The 24,239-nt window shown below is 30.4% G+C and overlaps 7 protein-coding genes across 10 annotated transcripts in view; 1 reads left to right on the forward strand and 6 right to left on the reverse strand.

Moving 5' to 3' along the window:
* LOC136777673 (neurexin 1-like) overlaps nucleotides 1-24,239 on the forward strand; it is a 193,835-nt gene that overhangs the window by 148,291 nt on the left and 21,305 nt on the right. The window lies entirely within an intron of this gene.
* LOC136777678 (odorant receptor 10-like) lies at nucleotides 1,103-3,448 on the reverse strand. Of its 2 annotated transcripts, XM_066734154.1 has the most exons (10): nucleotides 3,433-3,448; nucleotides 3,255-3,371; nucleotides 3,049-3,168; nucleotides 2,851-2,971; nucleotides 2,300-2,561; nucleotides 2,077-2,217; nucleotides 1,821-1,911; nucleotides 1,489-1,625; nucleotides 1,286-1,418; nucleotides 1,103-1,211 (listed from the first exon to the last, which is right to left on the reverse strand). In XM_066734154.1, the coding sequence occupies exons 2-10, from the start codon at nucleotides 3,276-3,278 to the stop codon at nucleotides 1,155-1,157; spliced, it is 1,086 nt and encodes a 361-aa protein (XP_066590251.1). In that variant the 5' UTR covers nucleotides 3,279-3,371; nucleotides 3,433-3,448; the 3' UTR covers nucleotides 1,103-1,154. The 2 variants fall into 2 exon arrangements, with proteins under 2 accessions (XP_066590251.1, XP_066590250.1); XM_066734153.1 differs by lacking the exon at nucleotides 3,433-3,448 and having other exon boundaries at nucleotides 3,255-3,410.
* LOC136777679 (odorant receptor Or2-like) lies at nucleotides 4,179-6,343 on the reverse strand. Its single transcript, XM_066734155.1, has 9 exons — nucleotides 6,182-6,343; nucleotides 5,760-5,879; nucleotides 5,567-5,681; nucleotides 5,221-5,482; nucleotides 4,989-5,129; nucleotides 4,836-4,926; nucleotides 4,635-4,771; nucleotides 4,438-4,570; nucleotides 4,179-4,303 (listed from the first exon to the last, which is right to left on the reverse strand). The coding sequence occupies exons 1-9, from the start codon at nucleotides 6,326-6,328 to the stop codon at nucleotides 4,247-4,249; spliced, it is 1,203 nt and encodes a 400-aa protein (XP_066590252.1). The 5' UTR covers nucleotides 6,329-6,343; the 3' UTR covers nucleotides 4,179-4,246.
* Nucleotides 6,845-8,841, reverse strand: LOC136777680 (odorant receptor 10-like). The gene is made up of 6 exons (XM_066734156.1): nucleotides 8,326-8,841; nucleotides 8,104-8,244; nucleotides 7,916-8,006; nucleotides 7,707-7,843; nucleotides 7,485-7,617; nucleotides 6,845-7,399 (listed from the first exon to the last, which is right to left on the reverse strand). The coding sequence occupies exons 1-6, from the start codon at nucleotides 8,550-8,552 to the stop codon at nucleotides 7,343-7,345; spliced, it is 786 nt and encodes a 261-aa protein (XP_066590253.1). The 5' UTR covers nucleotides 8,553-8,841; the 3' UTR covers nucleotides 6,845-7,342.
* LOC136777677 (odorant receptor 10-like) lies at nucleotides 10,471-12,651 on the reverse strand. Of its 3 annotated transcripts, none has more exons than XM_066734150.1 (9): nucleotides 12,499-12,651; nucleotides 12,316-12,435; nucleotides 11,947-12,067; nucleotides 11,617-11,863; nucleotides 11,399-11,539; nucleotides 11,208-11,298; nucleotides 11,005-11,141; nucleotides 10,784-10,916; nucleotides 10,471-10,697 (listed from the first exon to the last, which is right to left on the reverse strand). In XM_066734150.1, exons 1-9 carry the CDS (start codon nucleotides 12,643-12,645, stop codon nucleotides 10,641-10,643), a joined length of 1,194 nt encoding a protein of 397 aa, XP_066590247.1. In that variant the 5' UTR covers nucleotides 12,646-12,651; the 3' UTR covers nucleotides 10,471-10,640. The 3 variants fall into 3 exon arrangements, with proteins under 3 accessions (XP_066590247.1, XP_066590246.1, XP_066590249.1); XM_066734149.1 differs by having other exon boundaries at nucleotides 11,617-11,878; XM_066734152.1 differs by lacking the exon at nucleotides 10,471-10,697 and having other exon boundaries at nucleotides 10,794-10,929; nucleotides 11,617-11,878.
* Nucleotides 15,305-16,739, reverse strand: LOC136777625 (uncharacterized). Its single transcript, XM_066734063.1, has 6 exons — nucleotides 16,674-16,739; nucleotides 16,324-16,444; nucleotides 15,996-16,257; nucleotides 15,774-15,914; nucleotides 15,603-15,693; nucleotides 15,305-15,533 (listed from the first exon to the last, which is right to left on the reverse strand). Exons 1-6 carry the CDS (start codon nucleotides 16,737-16,739, stop codon nucleotides 15,393-15,395), a joined length of 822 nt encoding a protein of 273 aa, XP_066590160.1. The 3' UTR covers nucleotides 15,305-15,392.
* On the reverse strand, nucleotides 21,243-23,353 carry LOC136777676 (odorant receptor 10-like). The gene is made up of 9 exons (XM_066734148.1): nucleotides 23,158-23,353; nucleotides 22,943-23,062; nucleotides 22,740-22,860; nucleotides 22,393-22,654; nucleotides 22,163-22,303; nucleotides 21,912-22,002; nucleotides 21,710-21,846; nucleotides 21,497-21,629; nucleotides 21,243-21,416 (listed from the first exon to the last, which is right to left on the reverse strand). Exons 1-9 carry the CDS (start codon nucleotides 23,302-23,304, stop codon nucleotides 21,354-21,356), a joined length of 1,215 nt encoding a protein of 404 aa, XP_066590245.1. The 5' UTR covers nucleotides 23,305-23,353; the 3' UTR covers nucleotides 21,243-21,353.

Consider the following 24,239-nt stretch of genomic DNA (forward strand, 5'->3'; position numbering starts at 1 on the left):
CTGCTGTTCCTCTTCTACCCTCATCCTGTTTTCCTGATTTTTGACCTTGGAGTTGGATTTTCCGAAAGCTATATATATATGGTTTTTTCTTCCATGGAGTTTACCCACTGATTTTCCTCATCAATTATTAGCTTTTCCCAATGCTTAAGAAATCTTCTCCCCTTTTAACATAAGAATACATCTAATCGTGAAAATGTGTGTGTGTCATAGTTACCTCACTGCAATGTTTTCCTAAACATCCCCCATTATGTTTCCCTGATGTTCATCTTGCCTTTGGAATTTTCAGTTTTCCCTCAAATTTATCTATTCTACAGCTGTCCCTCTTGCTCTCTCTGGTTTCCTGGTCACAGGACAGTAGTGACAGAGAGATAAGCAAAAGTTTCTTAAAAGTTTCCTCGTTCATTGGCTGTATAAAGTATTGTAGGAAGATTTGAGGCATAAGACACGAGGGAGGGGTAGAAAAAGCTTACATTTTAAAGACTTGCATAAGTTTTTAAGATCCTAATACAGAACCTGGAGTTAATCCTCAACATTAAATGAAGCGTGACGAGGGAAAGAAAATGCTATCTTGAGTGGCAAACATCGTAAGTAAACAGAGTGTAATCCTGAAGAGGCAAGCTGCTGTGCACAGTGCGTTTGGCGAGATGTTGAAAGGCAAACGAAAACCCGACAGCGATTGGTCAACCGAAGGTAAAAGGGCGTGTGCATGCGTGCTCTTTGAGCCTCCAAGGGAAGCCCATATAAAACTGCATGGGGCACCGTACATCACAAATGCTTCCTCCTTCGACATGGAACCCTGCTACTTACGGTGTTCTCTATGATGCTGCTCCACCCTAAAATAAAATGTAGCTCAATAGATTAGACCAAAAAATTACCCATCTACATTTATAGCTGCCTGGTGTATTTTTATTAAAAAATTCTCTGGCATTTTATCCTCGATATATCCACGATGCAGAATGCACTTAAATTAACGATATTTTATATACACTTGGAAAGAGTCATTTCATTCAAATAAATTATAATTTTCTATCTGTAACTTTTAATAACCAGCTATTAGGATGACGATAAAGAAAAAATTAACAAAAGTCATGATATGTCCATTCTTTATTAAAAATATATCCATGTGTATCGATTTTCATTGGTTTATCGTCATCTTAATTTTTTTGGAGAGAGAGCAACGCTGTGCAATATGAAAAACAAGTACGATTTATCTAAAAAAAAAAGGAAAATGTTATATTACGTAAACTTTCCTTATTAAATTTTAATTGAATATAACATTTATTACCACGCTGAAAAGTTGGATGTTCATAGCAAACAACTTTCCTACAACAAATTCATTTGGTTTCTCAGATCTCATCATTAATATCAAGAGCAGTTTTTTAGACCTTTCCGGAAGCTCATACCATTTACTTTGATAGCTAAAATTAGAGGTTGGGAATTTTTACCAAAGTAATAAAAATATAGAAATAATTGAGATGAGAAACTTACGCAGCTAACTTAACACGATTACTGTGATTTATCAGCAATTGACCTGGTAAACTGTTACAGAATATTCTAATAGATTGCATCAAATATATACCTCCGTACATTATTCGTTGATTAGGCTCATTTATGCTAAGTACAAACTATATGAATGCAAAATAGAATGTCTGATAAATATTTCCATTTTATGTATATATCCTGAGTAGCCAATAATTGTTCTTTTACACTAAATTTGAACCAAAATACAATCACGTATCAGAGGTGTGTACACCGAATAAGTGATTTTATTTTGGCTATAAAAAAGTAATTAGTATAACCACTCTGCATCCATCACCAACCTTAACAGCTGATGCACTTGCGACCAGTACTCCAAATGAAAGATCAATAAAGAAGGCTTTGCTAAATGTAGAGTTTAAACGTTCTGTAAATCTCAAATAAAAAAAAAAGTAAAAAAGTGAAAACAACAATGAGAAAATCCATGAGATTTTTAAAAAATTATTAATTTAAAGGTATTTTAAAATAAAAACTATATTGACAATAAATTAAAGACCTTTCTTATGCTTTGATTTAAAATCTAAAGAAAAGCAACCTTACCTAATGTTTCTTAAATGTAATTTAATGCATTCTGTCAAGTAAAAATAGACTTTTTTATCTTGAGCTATATTAGAATTTTCTTGAAATAATTGATCCTTATTGATTTGAAAATTGGTAATCTCTAGTTTCTCCAATCTTTGACTAAACATTATTCTTATATTTTCTTTTACTTCTTGAATAAGATCAACGTAGATAAAAGTAATTTTTAAGTATATTCACTCACCTTAACACAGCAAACGTTCCACAAGAATGAAGTAGAAGTGTAATGTAAAAAGTGTCAAGTGTCAATATCACATGACCAGCGCACATCAAACCATACCATTCCATTGTTAAGATAAGGAGAAAATGGTTGTCGTTAGGAACGTAAAAGTCTCCTGGATATAAAAATACGCGATGTCTTGATTCATTTAAAGGTTTAATCAAATCTGCTACTGGTGCAGCCAGTGACATTAAATAAAAACACGTTCCTCCTGCATATATACTGCCTGAAAAATCCAAATACTGTAAAATTAACATTTAAATTTCTAAAATTAATTTCTTTCTCAATAAGCTCCATTAAACCCTGTGATATAAGAATTGATACTTTTGCAACTACAACCATAATTACGCACAAAGTTAAGTGAATCATGGATACTAACAATATTGATTAAAAAGTAATATAATTAAGTAATAAAATTAACTTTTATTTATGTTAAATCTTTTCAAAAAATTATTTTTCATTTATTGAAGTAAAAACAGTTTAACACGATTAATAATTGATTGAAATAGGCTCACCAGCATACATAACTGTTATTTGCTTTCCTCTTTTCGCATAATTCTTGATAAGCAATAGTTCTGACTCTATTAGGCTGAAATTTCTCCAATCTTTTTGCAATTCTTCCAGTAGTATTTTCACCTATTGAAACGACATTTGATTTGATTAATCAATAACGCAGAAGAAATACTTGTATACCATTAAAAAATACTTATTACCTCATTAACATTGCTAAACAGAACAATTGCCTTGGAAAATCCCATAATTGACCCACAAAATAAAGGCAAGATTGCTGTGATAAGGTCAATATCTTTAAAATTCCTCATAATCATGATTGTCTATATTGATGAAAAATTAATGTAGAATATTTTTCATAAAAAGATAAATAAACATCGAGAGTGGTAGAGTGAGTGAAATACTTGACCTCAGGAAGAAACATAAAAATCATAATCCCAGTTAAAAATATTGTTCGTAAAACGAAATAATTATAATTAGTTTGGTATGGCCATCCTCCACAGATGGTGAGGAATGTTTTCTGTACCTTATAATAAGAACTATTAAATAAGTTCATTATTACTAGTTGACGAATGACGTGCTACTACCTCTATTCGCTAACTGGACTGGCTAACTTGATAGACCACCAAGAAGTGATAACCCTCCTTCATTAGTGATTCATATTAAGAAGCCTCTTTCAATGGAAATTGATAAAACATGCAACTCTCTATTACAAGCTCCCCCTTATTTTTCAGTATTCAATTCTGAAGGAATATTTGAGCAAAAATGAAGCACTTGGAACCTTTTTTAAAAACTGATTATCCTTCTACATGCTCTATAAAGAATATTATCCCTTTAGAAACAAAGGGAATTTCTAAAATTTTGACTATTAAACGAGACGAATTAATAGTTATAAAAAATCAATAATCTTCAGCACAGAGCCAAGGGTTTCTACAGTAAAACGCTTTGATTAAATATGTATGTGTATATGTGTCCCTATATGATTATCGAATATGTAGAAGAAAAGCACAAGGGGATTATGGGCTGGAGATCCCAGTCATATTCTGTCAGTCGCTCAGTTTATCTCCAACAATTAAATGGCAAAGAGAGCAGTAGACATTACTAGCGTATTGTTATCTATCTCTGTTTAAAAAATATTTAAAATTATCTTCATCTTCGGACATTAATTAGATTGATCAAATGACAGCAAAGAGGAATGGCTAAAATTACTATCAAAACTTTCAGACGAAGCATTGATGCTAAAGGTACTGCAATAATACACATTAAACTGATTTTATAACAAACAGAGTTTTGTGTTAAAAAAAATTATACGTGATTTTTCATATCTACTAAAATTTTATTTTCATAAACTATATTTTATTATAAGCTAAAGATATATCTATTTTAATTATACTCGTCATTTCAATTCTTCTGGGCAGATAGCATTACTGTACAGTACGATAAGCATGTACGTGTTACCTTAAAATGCAAAATTAGAAAAATATACTTTTTTAATTATTCTCGTAAATTAAACAGAATTTTAAAATACAGAATTCCATATTCTCATGTGGAGAACATAAATTTTTAAAATATATTTATTTTGCATCCCTTACCATTGTGAAGAACCTCACATTCATAGTAAAAACTTTTCCAACAGTAAATTCGATAGGTCTGTCAACTCTGATCATTAATACTAAAAGAAGTTTTTTGGATTGCTCTGGAAATTTGTACCATTCGCTTTTCAACCTAAAATTGCAATGACTATATTATATAACTTTTGAAATATGTCATAATTTACAATAAAACTTACATAGCTAATTTTACGTCTCTACTGTAATCACTTAACAATTGGCCTGGAAAACTGTTGCAAAAAATTCTAATAGATTGAACCACATATAGCAAACCATATCGTAATCGTTGATTAGGCTCATTGATGCTCAGCACAAACTATGTTGTATATGGAAAAATAGAAGTTGAGAGAGAGAAAATTTGTTTTAAATATATTACTAACCTTAACAGCTGAGGTACTTGTGCCCAAAACTCCAAATGCAAGATCAGTTACAAATGCTGCACCAAAAGTGGAGTTTAAACGTTCTCCAAACCTTATAAGAGAAAAATAATGAAAAAATAAAAAATAATTAAACAAAGCGTACAATAAACTTACTTTATACACTTTAAGTGTAATTTGATACATTCTGACAAGGAAAAATAAATTTGTTGATCTTGGATCGTAGTTAAATTATTTTTGATCGTTGGATCTATCTTATCTCCGAACTTTTTAATTTTTACCTTTTCCAATCTTCGACTAAGCATTAAATATGTATAATTAAATTTTCTTGTTTTTTCGTAGCAAAATCAAAAGAGGTAGATTTATTTTTACAACAACGATCTCTCACCTTAACACAACAAACATTCCACAAGAATGAAGCATGAGCGTCATATACAACGTATCAAGTGTCAGTAACAAATGAGCAGCGCACAATATGCCACAAAATTCCATTGTGAGGAAAAGAAAAAAGTGATCATCCGTACGAACGTAAAACTCTCCAGGAAAAATTAACGTGCGATGTCTGGATTCATTCAAAGGTAAAATTATATCCAGCGCAGGTGAAACAAAGGACAAAAGATAGTAGCATATTACCAACGAGTATATACAGCCTATAAATTGGATTGAAGCGGATTTTATACAATTTATGGTTCGGTGTTTTGAAGAGCTTCAATATAATAAAGAAATAAGCTCACAGGCGTAAGCAATCGAGACTAATCTGCCTTTTTCTGCGTATCCCTCGATAATCGATAAATCTTTTGGTTTCAAAGTTTTCCAATCTTGGCTCAGTTCTTCCCATAAAATTTTCACCTGTTTAAACGATAATCCATATAAATAATTAAATATACGTGAGAAATGATATCAAAAATTATTTAGGAAACTTCTTACTTTATGAGAATTGTAAAAAAGAACAATCCCTTTGCAAAATCCTACGAGTGACCCGGTTAACATTGGCAAGCACGACATAATTACGTCGTAATTGGTCAAGTTCCTCACCATTACGATCATCTATCCATTTAAATATTTAAAAAAATGCTTTTAATACTAGGAAAAAATAAGACTAATACTATGGCGTTAATGTGACTTCAGGATTTGATGTCATAACTAATAAGTCCTTAAGGGATGAATCTTTTTTAAATTTTGTTAAAACAGTCGAAATATATTTATTTGGCACTTTAGACTTTTATTTAAATTATAACAATAATCATACTGATTATACTTCGATCTTAAAATATCTTTTTCTTTATTATGTTCAATAACTTTCTACATTTTAGGTGATAATGCCTTTTCTATAAAATAAAATACTTAACCTCAGGGACTACCATGAAAAAAACAGCTCCAGTTATAAATATAATACGTAAGAATAGATATATATAATTGGTGTGATAGGGCCATGCTCCACATAGAGTAAGAAATGTTTTTTGTACCTTGTAGTAAGAACTATTGAACAAGTTCATTATTACTGACTAACGACTAAAATGCTTTTGCAAATTCGACAGTCAGTCGAGAAGCCACCGCGCATCTTCATTAGTGATTCCTTTGCAAGAGTTGCTTCTGTGAGGATTAATTATTATTATATAAAGCACCCTATAAAAAGTGCTCTCTTATTTTCTAGTTGAACCCCCTGAAAGAATATTAGAATCAAGTATAGAACATCATTTGTGAATTCTTTTGAGAACCATAAATATCACGTACTCCATTCCATTATTCTATGCTTTGTAACTGTAAATCTAGAGAGAATAGTTAAAGATCTTTAGCCCTTAACCAAGGAGAAATTATTTATTTTTAAGCTGTGTCAATCAATATTTTTTACCACACACTTAGGGTGGTGAAAGAGAATGCGCAGAACACTTAACAGTCAATTCAAGTTGTCAGTTGAGTGAGCATCTCCAGTCTACTTCAGACAGCTCAACAGTATTTCTGTTGAACTTCGAAAATGCGAAACTTCTTTCTTATATCTGAAACTTTTATTTTCTACTTGGTGCTTCAGGTGTTGGTTCTTTTATATTGAGAAATAACTATTGACAAATGTGTAGAAGGAGATATTTTACTAACTGTGTGCAGTGGAGGTTCGTTTACATTCACTATTAATAGTCGGAGATTTGTCTTGTAAAGCATGTGTGGTATGTTTGCAATTTACATAAAAGCAAAGTTATGAAATAAAGTAAAATAAAAATTTTAAGAGCTAAAATCTTTATATTATACGTATTTTCACAATTCTAGATCTAATAACTGTTTACCAATGGAATCATCATTAATACATACATATAAATTTACCTGTAGCTAGATTCTTTTTCATTTACATTCTTTTACTTGTTACTTTTACTAACTTAACGAAGTTTGTAAGATGATATATATATTGAGTTTCTCGTCATGTAGTATAGATATAAAGAAGAAATATTAATTGAATTCAATAAAAACCATAAATCCTACTAAATTTATTTCCATGTCTGATTCAAGTACAGAGTAATTTAAGTTTTTTGGACTGATAGAATTATTGTACAATATGATAAACAAGTACGAGTTATCTTTAATGAAATAAAGAAAATTATAATGTATATCAAAATGTCATTAGAAATAAAATTCCAATATAAAACAATTATTTCATATTACCAGACTGAAGAGTTCTATATTCATAACAAACAATTCTCCAACAACAAATTTAGTTGGCTTTCCAGCTCTCATTAGTAATATTATAAGCAACTTTTTAGATTTCTCAGGAAACTCGTACCAATTACTTTTAGAACTAGAATTGTATTATGCTAATTAATTTAAAAACTAATTTAATTAATAGTAAAAATATAACATTGAATTAAATATGCATGCAAAACTTACACAGCCATCCTGACATTACTGCTGTGATTAATTAATAATTGGCCAGGTAAACTATTGCAAAAAATTCTGACAGATTGAGCCACGTAGAGAAATCCATATCTTACTCTTTGATTAGGCTCATTTATGCTTAGTACAAACTATTTAATACATACAAAAGAAAATAATTTCATAAGTCGATATATATTTCAACTTAATCATTCATTACCAACCTTAACAGCTGATAAACTCGCAATCAAACCTCCAAACACTAAATCGGTAAAGAAGGCCATGTTAAACAAAGAGTTTAGACGTTCTCCATATCTTGTACAAAATAAAAAATACGAATATGAGTGAAAAGGTATTCTAGACAAATTAGCTAAAAAAATCATTTTAAAAAGATACGCATATATAATCTCACCTAATGCTTTTAAAATGTAACTTGATGCAAGCAGACAAGTAAATATAAATCATTTCATCTTGATTAAAAGCTAAATTGACACCAAACAATTGATATCGTTTATCATTGAAATCATTCATCTTAATATTCTCTAACCTTTGACTAGAAATTACCATTAACTTTTTCATTTGTTTATTTATATTTAGAAAATATACATTCAATTGACGGATTTGTCACACTCACCATAAAACAGCAAATGTTCCACAAGAATACAGCATAAGTGTGATGTACAAAGTATCAAGAGTCACAATCAAGTGGCCAGCACAAATTGTACCAAAGAATTCCATTGTCAGATAAAGGAAAAAATGATCTTCGGTGTGACCATAAAAATCTCCTCCGAATATTAATACACGATGTCTGCTCTCGTTCAAAGGTAATATCAGATCTAATATTGGTGAAACACAAGACATCAAATAGTAACATGTCGCTACGAAGTAAATAGCAACTGAAAAAATGATCTAATTTTATATCTGTATTTTAAATTTGAGATATTTCAGAGTAATGGGTTTACAAGCATATATAATCGATATTTGTTTGCCCGTCTTCGCGTAACTCTTGATAATAGACAATTCAGATTCCACATCGCTAAAATTCTTCCAGTCGCCTTGCAGTTCCGCCAATAGCATTTTCACCTATTCAAATGAAATACTACTCGATTGAAGAAAAATACAAACATACAGTATTTTTTATTTACCCATGTCAAACTGATAAAAACCAATTAAAATGATTTAAAAAAAAAATTATGTACCATATTAATAGCCCTCAATCAAAAGTAATTAAGAATTAAAAATTTCTTTAAAAATCTTTCACGTCAGACTTTCACTTTGCCTAAGTGAAACCTAAGCTATAGAACAAGGTCATCAAATATTCCTGTAATAATTTTTAAATCTTATTAACTAGTACAAAAGAATAAATAAAAGTGCAGTAATATAAGAATTTTATTCTTAAAATAATTCGATCTACATTAATTTATCAGTTTGACATGAGTTAACTGGACACCTTGTATAAAAAGAAAAAACATATTCCATATACACATGCACATCGCTGTTTACCTCATTAGTATTGAAGTATAAAGGATTTGACTTAAGAATTGCCATAATAGCTGCACTCAGAAAAGGTAAACTTGCCATAAAAATATCAAAATCTTTAAATTGATTTACAACCACAATCACCTACCGATTGAAAAGTTTTTCTTTAATTGTTTTGGATGTAAAATTCAATTTAAAATAGTTAACCTCCGGTATCAGCACAAATATAAGAGTTGCAGTTAAAAATATTGTCCGTATGACGAGATAGTTGCAATTATTTTGATAAGGCCATGCGCCACAGAAAGCAAGGCATGCTTTTTGTACTTTGTAATAGGGACTACTGAACAAATCCATTTTAACTGTCTGACAACTAATTTACGTCTGGCAAATCGACAGTGAATTGAAAAGTAACAATGTATCTTTCCATTAGTAATTCCATTGGGAGAACTTTCTCTGTGTCGGAATTAATTATTTACCAGCTTGTAAGCGATCTCCTCTCATTTTACAGCTGGACTTTCTAAAGTAACATCCTAGTAAAGCAGACAGAATATAATTTTATTTTCCGTTTGAACAAAATAATTGGTAGATGCATGCGGTATAGAGAATTTTGTCGTCGTAAGTCCAAAGAGAATAGCTGAGATCTTTTAAACCTTACCAGAAAGCAAACGAGTTCAATTAAAATAATCTATATACCAAACGATACATTTTAACATAGGCTAAGGGGGTTGCTAAGCTGATCACTTTCCATGCACATACACGCTAGGTATTAATCTTTAAATGTAGAGAGAGGATAGAATGGGGCTGCGCAGAAAACTAACCAGTTATTGGTTCGAATCGTCAGTCAGCTGAGTGGATCCCTCCAGTTCACTCCTGTCGTTTGGTCGTCTCAACTGTGAGCTTTTATAGCTCCCTTTAGTTCGAATAACGTAAAGCTTCTTGTATTATTTCAAACTTTTATCTCTTATCCTGTCACTTATGTGTTGTCTCTTCTACATTAAGAAATAATTTTAAATGAGTGTGTAAAGGACTTTTTTATCCATACTGCATTTTAATAATGGTTTAAATCTGTCATTAGTTATCCAAGCAAAGTGTTATAAATGTCGAAGTGGTATACTCATATATTTTCCAAGTAAAAGTAAAATCTTTTCTACAAAATGCTGCAGAAAGAAAAATATTAAAAGCTTTATAAAATCATGTTATAAGTGTTTTAATTGAAAGCAGCTATTAAAATTTGTAATTAGATTATCCTTGACATAAATGAAAGTATTATTCCATAATAATTTACTTGTTAGATATTCTTTTCTTCCTTTTATACGGATTACCTTTGGTGAACGCTATAAGCTGAGCACATGTTGCATTCTTAAATTTCTTAGTTAAAGCAGAGAATTAATATTAAATGTGGATTTAATGATAATAACAATCTAATATATTTATTGACCACTAAGTGATTAAATAACAGTTTTGAAACTATTAATTTTTCTGAACAGATAATATTATCGTGCAATACGATAGACAAGTCCGAGTAATCTTAAAATAAGTAAAATATTTTTTAACGTATGTCAACAAGTCATTATAAATTTTATAATAACTAAAAAAAGGTTATTTGGTATTACCAGACTGAAGAGTTCTATATTCATAACAAAGAGTCTTCCAACAACAAATCTAGTTGGCTTTTCAGCTCTCATTATTAATATTAAAACCAACTTTTTGGATTTTTCAGAAAGATCGTACCATTTGCTTCTAGATCTAAATTTATATCCTGCTAATTAGTTTGAAAGACAACTTAAAGAATAAAAATATAAATATAACATTTTTAATTAAATGCAAAACTTACGCAGCTAACTTAACACGACTACTGTGATCAATTAATAACTGGCCAGGTAACATATTGCAAAAAATTCTGACTGATTGAGTCACGTAGAGAAATCCATATCTAACTCGTTGATTTGGCTCTTTTATGCTTATTACAAACTATATACAGTACATGCAAAAGAGAATATCTTATTAATATTTTAAGTTTACGAATATATTACCAACCTTAACAGCTGATAAACACGCGATCAAACTTCCAAATAGAAGATCGAAGAAGAAGGCTACGTTAAACAGTGAGTTTATACGTTCTCCATATCTTGAAAGGAATAAAATTCAGAAATGAAAGAAATAAGAAGAATACCTTAAAACTGTTTGATAGAAATTTTCTTTCGAAAAATTGGCTAAAAAAATCGTACTTAATATTTCTTATATGTAGCTGGATGCAAGTGGACAAATAATGATAAATCATTTGATCTTGGTTTGCAGCTAAATTAACGCCTACCAATTGATATTTTTGGTTTTTAAAATTATTCATCTCAATATTCTGTAATCTATGACTGAAAGTTATTAACAGTTTCATTAACTCCATCGTTTAATAAATTCAAAACTGACTACGCTGATTTATTACACTCACCATAAAACAGCAAATGTTCCACAAGAATGAAACATTAGTGTAATGTACAAAATATCAAGCGTCAATATCAAGTGACCAGCACAAATGGCACCAAAGAATTCCATTGTGAGCAAAAGGAAAAAATGTTCTTCAGTATGACCATAAAAATCTCCTCCGAATATTAATACACGACTTCTGCTTTCGTTTAAAGGTAATATCAGATCTAATACTGGTGCAATGCAAGACATTAAATAATAACACGTCGCTACTATGTAAATAGAGCCTAAAAGTAGGATCTAACTTTAATTTTATATTTGAGGCTCAAAATATTCCACGATATACTAAGCTTACCAACACATATGATGGAAATTTGTTTGCCTATATTCGCGTAGCTCTTGATAATCGACATTTCAGATTTCATATTCCTAAAATCTTCCCAATTACATTGCAATTCCTCCAACAATATTTTTACCTGCTCAAACGAAATGCTACTAGATTGAAGAAAAATGCATATAGGATAAGACTTGCACTTGATTCATGCCAAATTAATAAAATAATCTTTCATTCTTAATTATTTTTTAACATTATACAATTACGTAAAAGATTATATAAGAATTATATTCTTAAAATTCTTCATTTTCAATAAATTTATTAGTTTGGCACGATTTTATTACATCTAATAAAAGAAGAAACAAGTATTTAAAGTACATCGTTTTTTACCTCATTGTTATTAAAGTATAATGGATTTGACTTAACTAATGCCATGATAGCTGCACTCAAGAAAGGCAAACATGCCATAAAAGTATCAAAATCTTTATATTGATTCACAACCACAATCACCTATAGATTGAAGATTTTTTCTTTAATTACTTTAGATGTAAAATTAAATTTTAAATTGTTAACCTCCGGTATCAGCACAAATATGAGAGTTGCAGTTAAAAATATTTTCTGTATGACGAGATAGTTGCAATCATTTTGATAAGGCCATGCGCCACAGATAGTAAGGCATGCTTTTTGTACTTTGTAATAGGGACTACTGAACAAATCCATTTTAACTGTCTGACAACTAATGTACGTCTGGCAAATCGACAGTGAATCGAAAAGCGACAAAACCTTCATTACTAATTCCATTGGAAAAGGTACTTCTATCAGAATTAGTTATTGAGCAACTTATAACCCATCTCCTCTACTTTTACAGTTACACTTTTTGAAGTGATATCTCAATAAAGAAAAGATTAATGTTTTATTTTTTTTTTTCGAGAGCAATCATTTTCAGGTACACAGCACAAATCATTTTTTGTCATAAAACCAAAGAGAATAGCTGATATCATTTGACATTTAGCTGAAAAAACGGGTTTAATTGAAGTCTGTATAAGTTGCTAAAATTCGGCATAAATTGAGAGGATTTCTAAGAAGTCTTATGCTCTGCGTATACCATACTAAGTATTAATTTTTAAATATGTAGGTAGTGGAGTAAGCATGCGCAAAACTGTAAACCTTTGTTTCCAATCGTCAGTCAGTCGAGTGAGTTCTTCTAGTTCACTTCAGTACTCTTTGATTCAAACAACACGTAAGGCTTTATTATTGTATTATTTAAAAATTTTATCTTTATTTGTGCTCCTGAGGTATTGTCTGTTCTGTATTAAAAAATAACTATAGGCTTTTATGTACTAAAAGGAATTTTTTTCATTAAATTTATACTGGTAAAGACTCGTTTATACTTATCATTAATTAATGTAGCTATATTTTATCAATATCGTCGCAGTACAAATAAATTCTTTTACGAAAAAATGAAGTTTCAGTAATAAAATATTGTAGAATGTAAAGAGAGAAATACAATAAATTAAAAAATCGTATTAAATGAATTTTAAAATTAATATTTGAATAATAGTTTTAAATTTGTTTATCATGAATAAATATACACACACACATACAAGGGTATCTCACGAAGGATGGCCATGCCAATACCATCGGATAGGGGACAAAAATCTAAGTAAAAAAGTTCTAAAACTTTTTTGCTAGCACTCTTAGTTAAAAAGGTATTTGCAATTAAAGATTCTCGATTACAGTAGCCTTTCTTAAAGAGGAAGATTGTTTGGTTGTATTATAAGGCCAAGAATGCTAAGATTCTGTGAATTAGAATACAAAGAAAAATACAAAGCCAAACATCCACTTGAGCCTATTGAAGTGGTGTATTTGTTTTGATTGTTTTTATGGCGCACGCACTCGAAACTGCCGATCGACCTTGAACCACTACAATAGTCTCAAGTGGATGTTTGGCTTTGTGTTTTTCTTAGTATTTTAATTCACAGAATCTTAGCTTTTTGGCCTTATAATGTGACGAAAACAGTCTTCCTCTTTAACACTTTATCGACCGGTAGCCTATTTATTGGCTTTTCGACTGCCAGCGCTTATTTCATGAATGTAAGTTAAAAAGGCAATAAATTGTATAAAACAAATACAAAATAAAGTATAAATATCAATAAAATTCCATTACTTTAAAACAAATGGAATAAGCACAACACAATGCATAGTGAAAATTTAGCCGGTACTGGGAGTAAATTCGAGCGCGATTAAGCCGGTACTTACTGAGTAGTAGCCTCAACCACGACCGGTCAATAAAGTGTTAAGAAAGGCTATAGTTTAATCGAGAATCTTTAATTGCAAATAACTTTTTAACCAAAAGTGCTAGCAAAAAAGTTTTTAGACATTTTTTGCTTAGAATTTCGTACCCTACTCGATGGTATTGACATGACCATTGTTCATAGAACGCCCTGTGTATATAAATATATATTTTATAACAATTTATTTGTTACCTTTATTACGTCAATAAGAACTGCCAATATAGCGTGCCGTATTTTTCGTTTTGTCAATTAAGCATTAGGAGCCAACATTAACTGAATTCAATGAAAACAATAAACTCTGCTTAATTTATTTACATTTATCTTATTCAAGTACAATCATTATATCAATTATCTTGGACAGAAAGTATTATTGTGCAATATGACAGACAAGTACGAGTTATCTTAAATGAAATAGATATAATGTTATATTGTACGTCAAACAGTCGTTATTAATAATATTATAATTAAAATATGATTATTAGGTATTACCAGACTGAAGAGTTCTATATTCATTACAAACAGTCCTCCAACAATAAATCTAGTTGGCTTTCCAGCTCTCATTATTAATATTAAAATCAGCTTTTTAGATTTCTCGGGAAGTTCGTACCATTTACTTTTAGAGCTAAAAGTACATTATACTAATTTGCTTGAAAGCCAAAGCAAAGGAATAAAATAGAATTAACGTTTATTGTGTAAAGGGGAAAATCACATTAGCTAACATAATATTTACGATTTTTTTAATGGGAAAGAGTTTACTAAACTTTTTTAAATTTTGAATATAATTTATTTATATTCAAAAGTATATTAAAGAATAATTTAAAAAACTTCGAGACGAAATTTTCGGAGCATTCCACTCATATGTCAATCTCATCATATATATTTTCTTTCTGTGTGCATTTTGTAAATACAATTTTTATTTGAAGCCATTAAAATTTTATATTATAATTTTAAAATTGCACGCAAATAGTAGCAAAATCAGATGAGCAGCTACTATAGAAAACAAATTGAATAAATCGAAGATTTTTGGTAGTCAATTTATTATATATATAAAAATATTTTTAACTTTACTCCGATGCGTGAATAAAAAATTTATTAAATTCATTCTTATAAAAGTGATATCGAAAAGCCTACAATATCAAGTCTGCTAATGTAATTTCCCCCTTAACCCAGAACTTACGCAGCCAATCTAACACGACTGCTGTGATCGATCAATAATTGGCCAGGTAAAGTATTACAAAAAATTCTGACAGATTGAGCCACGTACAGAAATCCATATCTTACTCGTTGATTAGGCTCGTTTATACTTATTACAAACTATAATACAGTACACATGCAAAAGAGAAAATCTTATTAATATTTTAATTTTACGCATCTGTTACCAACCTTAACAGCTGATAAACTCGCGATCAAACCACCAAACACAAGGTCGGTAAAGAAGGCTACGTTAAACAGGGAGTTTAATCTTTGGCCATATCTTAAAAAAATAAGAACAATAATAGAGAGGCTGATTTAAAAAAAGTCTTGTTGCAAAAAATTAAACAAAAGAAACCTCACTTAATGTTTCTTAAATGTAGCTTGATGCAAGAAGACAAGTAATGATAAATCATCTCATCTTGATTTATAGCTAAATCAACACCAACCAATTGATATCGTTCGTTTTTAAAATTATTGATCTCAATATTCTCTAATCTCCGACTGAAAGTTATTATTAATTTTCATTTCTTTCTCCATTTAGCAAAATCAAAATTGGCTGGACAAATAAATTTCCAAACTCACCATAAGACAGCAAATGTTCCACAAGAATGAAACATGAGTGTAATGTACAAAGTATCAAGCGTCAATATCATATGGCCAACACAAACTGAGCCACAGAACTCTAGTGTCACAAAAAGAAAAAAATGTTCGCCAGTAGGAACATAAAAATCTCCTGGGAGTATTAATGTCTTTTGCCTGCTTTCGTTCAAAGGTATTATCAGATCTAATACAGGTGCTATGCAAGACATGAGATAGTAACACGCTGCCACGAAGTAAATGGAGCCTGAGAATATGCTTTACATTTAATTCTATATTTTAAGTTTGGAATATTCCAGGGTAGTAGGCTTACCTGCATATATAATCGATATTTTTTTCCCTGTCTTCGCGTAACTTTTGATAATTGACAATTCTGATTCCACGTGGCCAAAATCTTCCCAATCACGTTGCAAATCCTCCAATAGTGTTCGCACCTATGCAAAAGAACGCTACTCGGTTAATGAAAAATTAATTTTTAAAGAAAAACGTATATATATTTGCCTAAATAATTTTTTACATCGTTAGCGTTGATATATAGAACCAACGATTTGAGAACTCCCATAATAGCTGCACTTAGAAAGGGTAAGCTTGCCATAAAAATTTCAAAATCTTTAAATTGCTTTATAACCACAATCACCTACTAATTGAAAAATTTTTATTTACTGTGGATGTGACATTAAATTTGATATACTTAACCTCTGGTATCAACATTAACGTGGCATTTCCCATTATAAACATCAGCTGTATGATGAGATAATTATAATTATTATGAAAGGGCCAAGCGCCACAGAAGACAAGGAATGCTTTTTGCACCTTGTAATAGGAACTATTGAACAAGTCCATTGTTACTGAGTGAAGACTACAATTCTTCTATCCATTCGATAGTGAAATGTGAAATGGGAAAGTATATCCGTTAGTGATTCCATTAGAAGAGCTGTTTCTATTGAAATTAATTATTGAGCAACCTATAAATGATATCCCCTTATTTTACAGCTGAACTTTCTGAAGCAATATCTGAGTAAAGAATAGAATTCAATTTTTTTGTCCATTTGAGAACAATCTTTATCAAGTAGGTACATAGTTTAGAGCATTTTGTGATAATAGTTCAGAGAGAATAGTTAAAGATCCTTTAACCCTTACATGAATCAAAACCTGTCTATTACTTTTAACGTAGACTAGGGCCATCGAACCTATGGTATCCATACCATACTAGATATAAATCTGTAAATATAAAAGGTTGAGTGGGGATGCGCAGAACGCTCCACTCACCAGTTATTTCCAGTCGTCAGCCAGTTGAGTGAGCTCCTCCACTGTTCTCCAGTTCACTGCAGACACCTTGACTGATAGTTATATCTGCTTTTGACGAAGCAAACTCTGCTCTTGTATTATTTAAACCTTATCTTCTATATTTGCTATAAGGTAGAAGTTCTCTTATTATGTACAATGAATTACAAAAACTTTCCCAGTGTGCACTTAAGTTGCGATTATTTCGTAAATTTTATTTTTGTGTTTGTTGAGTTATAATTTTAATTAGCAGTTAACTTCTGTTATTGGTTAACAATGAAAATTTATGGGAAAACAAAGTTTTACTTATAAATGCAACTGTATAAGTTAAAATATTAAAAGCTAAAAAATGTATATCTAAAGAATATTTTTTTTATTGGATTAATGTTGTCATCAGCTTAAAAAGATAGCATTGCAAAATTATATATATTATGGTAAATCCCTCTGAGGAGTCTATAGATATTCATATAGTTTAGTTTCTATATATTTATAATTATATTAATACTTTTGCTAATTCAATAGTACACTGCACATACTTTATCGTAAAATCACACTTATACCTGAAGAATATTATAATTTATGTCAATTACTTTCTCACAACTGAATTCTTTGACCATTTTCCTTTTTATCTAAATTATATTATCACTAATATGCAATCATCATTTCCAAGGAAGATATTAAGGTTAATGAAAGACAAAGTTTCAACGAGCCTTTAATCCATTAATTTACTGTTTTTGATTGTTTATCTATTATTGCTTTCATATTAATAATCAACTAAACTAATAAAATTATATTAAATTGTAAATTCTTATCACTAAAAATTCATGCAGGTATCATCAACTCTTTTGGACTGACAGCATTACGGTACAATATGACAAACATGTACGTGTTATCTTAAGTAAAAGAAAGACATAAAGTAAGTTTAAGAAAAATACAGTTAATATAAGCATTTGAAAGAAATAGGTCAATATTACCGTTGTGAAGAGTTTGATATTCATAGGAAAAAGCTTTCCAACGGTGAACGTAGTAGGCTTTGCACTTCTTATCATTAACATTAAAAGTAAGTTCTTGTGTCTCCTTGGAAGCTCGTACCATTTACCTTTAAAGCTAAAAATTGTGTCTTTGAATTTATTCGAAATTAAAATTAATAGGGACAGAATAAAAAGTATATTCTTAAACACGAATCTTACGCAGCTAAATTAACACGACTGCTGTGGTCACTCAATAATTGCCCAGGCAAACTATTGCAAAAAATCCTGATAGATTGAACAACATAGAGCATTCCATATTTCGCTCGTTGATCAGGCTCGTTAATACTCAAAACAAACTAACATGCATTTTGTATAATAAATTCTAACAAAATATTGAATATAAAAAATATCTTACCAACCTTTACAGCTGATGTACTGGCGGCTAACACTCCAAATACTAGATCGGTTAGAAAGGCTATGTTAAACGTAGAAATCAGTCCTTCTCCATATCTCATAAAAAAAATGAATAATCAAAGAAAATTTAAATAAAATTAGCAGTAGGATTTAATTCAGTGAAGCAGTGAAAATACAAATTAAGGTGAAAACGAAATATAAGTATTATTATTAAATTCTCTGTCAAATAAGATGCAAGGAAAAATGGAGTTACCTTATGATATTCAAATGTAATTTGATGCATCCAGACAATTGATGATAAATATTTTGATGTTGGTCAATAATTAATTGTTCTCGATGCAATTGAACCCCATTATTTTTTAAATTTATAATTATTATTCTTTCCAATCTTTGGCTAAATATTATTTTTATATATTTTTTCTGTCATTCAAATTATAGCAGTGTTTAAACAAATAAATGCTATTTATACCATGAATACTCACCTCAACACAGTATACATTCCACAAGTGTGCAGCATGATTGTTATATACAAAACGTCACACGTTATTATTAGGTGACCAGTGCACATTAAACCATACCATTCAGTTGTTAGAATGGTGAAAAAGTGTTTATCTGTATGAATATAAAAATCTCCTGGAATTATTAATAGGCGAGGTCTGGATTCATTTTTAGGCATAATAAAATCCATCGCTGGTGAAACAAACGATAGAAGGTAGTAGCTTACTAACAGAGAGTAAACACAAACTGTAAATTATGTTTAATTAACTCTTATAAAATATACATTTCTTCCCTCCTTAAAAAATCCTTAATAATAAAAAAGTAAACTCACAAGCATAGACCAGTGATATTTGTTTGCCTCTCTTTGCATAATTCGTAATAATTGACAGATCAACTTTATCTACATTGAAATTTTTCCAGCTCTCCTGCATTTCATACAACAACACTCTCACCTTTTCAAACATTATCTATTGTATGTTAATCAATCAATATTAAAAAAAAAATATTCTTCCTGTTTAAAACACTTCTTACTTTACTCGTGTTGAAATACAAAGCAATCCCTTTGGAAAATCCCATCATACATCCACTTAAGATAGGCATGATTGCCATGATACTATCAAAATCCCTAAATTGCTTAAAAATCACGAACATCTAGCCAAGAGAATCGTACAGGTGTGATATTTTTTATCACCATACAAATAAATATGCCACTAAAATTAATTCGTATACAGTGCAATATTATACTCAACCAGAGGAACAATCATGATAACGACATTTCCAATAGAAAATAAAATTCGCACTATGAGATAAAAATTATTAGTATGATAAGGCCATGCACCGCAAATGACTAGGAATGCTTTTTGCACTTTGTAATAGGAACTATTGAACAAGTCCATTGTTACTGAGTGAAGACTACAATTCTTCTATCCATTCGATAGTGAAATATAAAATGGGAAAGTATATCCGTTAGTGATTCCATTAGAAGAGCTGTTTCTATTGAAATTAATTATTGAGCATCCTATAAATGATATCCCCTTATTTTACAGCTGGACTTTCTGAAGCAATATATGAATAAAGAATAGAATTCAATTTTTTTGTCCATTTGAGAACAATCATTATCAAGTACATGGTTTAGAGCATTTTGTCATAAAAATTCAGAGAGAATAGCTAAAGATTCTTTAACCCTTTCATGAATCAAAAGCTGTCCATTATTTTTAACGAAGCCTAAGGCCATCGAATCGATGGTACCCATAGCATACTAGATATAAAATTGTAAATATAGAAGGTTGAGTGGGGATGCGCAGAACGCTCCACTCACCAGTTATTTCCAGTCGTCAGCCAGTTGAGTGAGCTCCTCCACTGTTCTCCAGTTCACTTGCAGACACCTCGACTGATAGTTATATCTGGTTTTGACGAAGCAAACTATGCTCTTGTATTATTTAAACCTTATCTTCTATATTTGCTATAAGGTAGAAGTTCTCTTATTATGCAGTAAAAAGCATTACAAAAACTTTCCCAGTGTGCACTTAAGTTGTGATTATTTTCGTAAATATTATTTGTGTGTTTGTTGAATTATAATTTTAATTAGCAGTTAACTTTTCTTATTAGTTAACAATGAAAATTTATGGGAAAAAATAAAGTTTTACTTATAAACTTAGCTGTATAAGTTAAAATATTAAAAGCCAAAAAATGTACATCTAATGAATATTTTTTTTATTGGATTAACGTTGTCATCAGTTTAAAAAGATAGCATTGCAAAATTATATATATTATGGTAAATCTCTCTGAGGAGTCTATAGATATTCATATAGTTTAGTTTCTATATATTTATAATTATATTAATATTTTTGCTAATTCAATAGTACACTGCACATACTTTATCATAAAATTACACTTATACCTGAAGAATATTATAATTTATGTCAATTACTTTCTCACAACTGAATACTTTGAAAAATTTTTTTGTTTTCTAACTTATACTATCATTAATATGCAATTATCATTTTCAAAAAAAGGTATTTTGGTTAATGAAAAACAAAATTTCAACCATTCTTTAATCCTTTAATTTATTATTTTTGATTGGTTATCTATTGTTGCCTTCATGTTAATAATGACCTAGGCTAATAAAAGCTATTAATTTATGAACTACTATCACTAAAAATTCATCTAGATATCATCAGTTATCATTGTTTTTGACTGACAGCAATACGGTACAATATGACAAACATGTACGAGTTATCTTAAATAAAGAAATATATAAAGCAAATTTAAGAAAACTACAATTAATATATGTGTTTGAAAGGAATTGTTCAATATTACCTTTGTGAAGAGCTTGAAGTCCATTGCAAATAGCTTTCCAACGGTAAACGTGGTAGGCTTCGCACTTCTTATCATTAATATCAAGAGCAGGTTCTTGTGTCTCCTTGAAAGCTCGTGCCATTTACCTTTATAGCTAAAAATTGTCTTTTAATTCGTTCAAAATTAAAATTAAAAGGGACAAAGAAAAAGTGTAATCTTAAACACGAATCTTACGCAGCTAAATTAACACGACTGCTATGGTCACTCAATAATTGTCCAGGCAAACTATTGCAAAAAATCCTGACAGACTGAATAATATAGAGCATTCCATATCTCACTCGTTGATCAGGCTTGTTGAAACTCAAAACAAACTAAGGTACATTTTATAAAATGAAAATTTAACAAAAATATTAAATATAAAAAATGCTTTACAAACCATTACAGCTGATGTACTAGTAGCTAAAACTCCGAGTCCTAGATCGGTTAGAAAGGCTATGTTAAACGTAGATATCATTCGTTCTCCGAATCTCATTAAATAAAAATGATCAGTTGCGTAAAATTGAAAGAGAATTACCAGTAGGATGTAAACCAGTAGAGTAGTGAAAATAGAGGAATTGAGGTGAAAATGAAAAAAAGTATTACTGATAAATTCTCTATCAAATATGCTATAAGAAAAAGTGGACTTACCTAATGATATTTAAATGTAATTTGATGCATCCAGACAAGTAAACATAAATATTTTGATATTGGTCAGTAATTAATTTTTCTCGATGAAATATATCCCCGCTATATTTTAAATTCGTACCTTTTACTTTCTCCAATCTTTTGCTAAATATTATTTTTATATATTTTTCCTGTCATTCAAATTGCAACAGTGTTTAACTGAATAAAAGATTTTTTTCACCATGAACACTCACCTCAAGACAGTATACATTCCACAAGAATGGAGCATAAGTGTTATATACAAAACGTCACACGTTAATATTATATGACCAGTGCACATTGTACCATACCATTCAATTGTGAGAATGGTGAAAAAGTTTTTGTATTCATGAACAAAAAAATCTCCTGGAATTATAAATACGCGAGGCCTGGATTCGTTTTTAGGCATAATCAAATCCATCGTTGGTGAAACAAATGATAGAACATAGTAGCTTACTAACAGAGAGTAAGCACAAACTGCAAATTTTGTTTAATTAACTCTTATAAAATATACATTTCTTCCCTCCTTAAAAAATCCTTAATAATAAAAAAGTAAACTCACAAGCATAGGCCAGTGATATTTGTTTCCCTCTTTTCGCATAATTTTTAATGATTGACAATTCAAATTTATCTTCATTCAAATTTTCCCAGCTCTCCTGCATTTCGTCCAACAACACTTTCACCTTTTCAAACATTATTCACTGAATGTTAATGAAAGAATATTAAAAAAAAAAAGATTTCTTTGCTGTTTAAAACACTTCTTACCTCATTCGAGTTGAAATACATAGCAATTCCTTTGGAAAATCCCATTATAGATCCAGTTAACAGAGGCAGGACTGCCATGGTTACATCAAAATCGTTAAATTGGTTAAAAATCACCACCATCTATTGAAGAGTTTCACGTATGTGATATTTTTTATAACCATACAAATAAATATGCTACTAGAATTGTATCGTAGAGTAACAGTATTATACTGAACCATAGGAATAATCATAATCAGGACATTTCCAATCAAAAATAAAATTCGTAGTATGAGATAAAAATTATTAGTGTAATAAGGCCATGCACCGCAGACAACGAGAAATGCTTTTTGTACTTTGCAATATGGACTGTTGAATAAGTCCATGTTTACTGGTTGCTAGTTGAAAAACCACTGTCCATTGATAGGGTATTTGAAAACAATTTATCGAAGTAGATTAATTAATTATGCAACAACTTTAGAATTTTTCTCTCTATTTCATAATCGGAGGCTCGTAAGAAACATTCGAAGCTAAAATGACACACCTTTTGAGCACCTATAATCGAGCATCTTACTGCTGTTAATCAAAAGAGAATTGCTAGCCTTGGCTGAAACAAAGTGAAATAACAACTGTATAGAAATCAATAACCTTCATCACAGAGACAAGATTTTGAACAAGGCGATGCTTGTCCCTATTTAATAGCGAATAAGGTGCGTGCAATAGTCCCCTGAACTCTGGTAAGTAGTTCTTGAAATATTAATACAGACAGAATCAAAAATGTGGTTTTATGCACATGCGCAGAGACTAAAGAAAACTTGTCAGTCTACAATGAAGTGTCGTCGGGAACGGATCGTGTAGAACTAAAGAAGCATATTAACACTCGATTGTAATAAGCATACTACCGAGTTTGCCCTTGCAATTAAAACTATTTCATTCTATAGGACATTTAGCTGAGTAACGAGAACAGTTTTTTTACTTAAAAATTTCTAAAATTATTCTTCATTTTTAAAAATATAAAATTATGTTTTTTATAAATTACTAAATTAATCTGTAATCCAAATATTATTATTTGGTGAAAGTGGCAGTCTCAGCCATGTTAAATATTATACAAGTCTGCTCCATGGGCGTGGCTCGGTCTGTTTGTCGAAGAATCCGATACTTGCTCGTTTTTCCTTCTTGCCTGTCCTATGCAGACACTGTCCCCAGTCTGCAAGTGTAAACTCCAGAGGCTCCCTCCTCGATTCTCATCCCACTCCCTTTTCCCAACAGAAAGAGTCTCAGTTAGGGTCAGATTTGACCTGGCCTGCATCACGCATCTCTC

This window comes from Prorops nasuta, unplaced genomic scaffold (genome assembly GCF_024137725.1).
Source record: "Prorops nasuta isolate Cenicafe-Biocafe unplaced genomic scaffold, Cenicafe_Pnas_1.2 PNAS00011, whole genome shotgun sequence".
Lineage (NCBI taxonomy): Eukaryota > Metazoa > Arthropoda > Insecta > Hymenoptera > Bethylidae > Prorops > Prorops nasuta.

What these genes read in the sequence shown, in the direction of transcription:
- LOC136777678 (XM_066734153.1), bottom strand. Translation starts at nt 3,401, where the DNA reads ATGAACTTATTTAATAGTTCTTATTATAAGGTACAGAAAACATTCCTC. An exon ending in TTTTTATGTTTCTTCCTGAG is followed by an intron (nt 3,169 to 3,254) that starts GTCAAGTATTTC and finishes TCATCAATATAG; the next exon opens with ACAATCATGATTATGAGGAA. An exon ending in CAAGTGCATCAGCTGTTAAG is followed by an intron (nt 1,626 to 1,820) that starts GTTGGTGATGGA and finishes GCATTCATATAG; the next exon opens with TTTGTACTTAGCATAAATGA.
- LOC136777679 (XM_066734155.1), bottom strand. Translation starts at nt 6,328, where the DNA reads ATGAACTTGTTCAATAGTTCTTACTACAAGGTACAAAAAACATTTCTT. An exon ending in AGTCTCGATTGCTTACGCCT is followed by an intron (nt 5,483 to 5,566) that starts GTGAGCTTATTT and finishes TCCAATTTATAG; the next exon opens with GCTGTATATACTCGTTGGTA. An exon ending in ATGTGAGGTTCTTCACAATG is followed by an intron (nt 4,304 to 4,437) that starts GTAAGGGATGCA and finishes TTGCATTTTAAG; the next exon opens with GTAACACGTACATGCTTATC.
- LOC136777680 (XM_066734156.1), bottom strand. Translation starts at nt 8,552, where the DNA reads ATGTCTTGTGTTTCACCAATATTAGATCTGATATTACCTTTGAACGAG. An exon ending in GGAACATTTGCTGTTTTATG is followed by an intron (nt 8,245 to 8,325) that starts GTGAGTGTGACA and finishes GGTAATTTCTAG; the next exon opens with TCAAAGGTTAGAGAATATTA. An exon ending in ATATAGAACTCTTCAGTCTG is followed by an intron (nt 7,400 to 7,484) that starts GTAATATGAAAT and finishes ATTTCATTAAAG; the next exon opens with ATAACTCGTACTTGTTTATC.
- LOC136777677 (XM_066734149.1), bottom strand. Translation starts at nt 12,645, where the DNA reads ATGGATTTGTTCAGTAGTCCCTATTACAAAGTACAAAAAGCATGCCTT. An exon ending in CGTGTTTATCAGCTGTTAAG is followed by an intron (nt 11,142 to 11,207) that starts GTTGGTAATATA and finishes TACTGTATATAG; the next exon opens with TTTGTAATAAGCATAAAAGA. An exon ending in AGTCGTGTTAAGTTAGCTGC is followed by an intron (nt 10,917 to 11,004) that starts GTAAGTTTTGCA and finishes ATATAAATTTAG; the next exon opens with ATCTAGAAGCAAATGGTACG.
- LOC136777625 (XM_066734063.1), bottom strand. Translation starts at nt 16,739, where the DNA reads ATGGGAAATGCCACGTTAATGTTGATACCAGAGGTTAAGTATATCAAA. An exon ending in CTACATTTAAGAAACATTAA is followed by an intron (nt 15,694 to 15,773) that starts GTGAGGTTTCTT and finishes TATTTTTTTAAG; the next exon opens with ATATGGCCAAAGATTAAACT. An exon ending in CGAGTTTATCAGCTGTTAAG is followed by an intron (nt 15,534 to 15,602) that starts GTTGGTAACAGA and finishes ACTGTATTATAG; the next exon opens with TTTGTAATAAGTATAAACGA.
- LOC136777676 (XM_066734148.1), bottom strand. Translation starts at nt 23,304, where the DNA reads ATGGACTTATTCAACAGTCCATATTGCAAAGTACAAAAAGCATTTCTC. An exon ending in TGTATTTCAACTCGAATGAG is followed by an intron (nt 22,861 to 22,942) that starts GTAAGAAGTGTT and finishes ATGTTTGAAAAG; the next exon opens with GTGAAAGTGTTGTTGGACGA. An exon ending in TTACATTTAAATATCATTAG is followed by an intron (nt 22,003 to 22,162) that starts GTAAGTCCACTT and finishes TTATTTAATGAG; the next exon opens with ATTCGGAGAACGAATGATAT.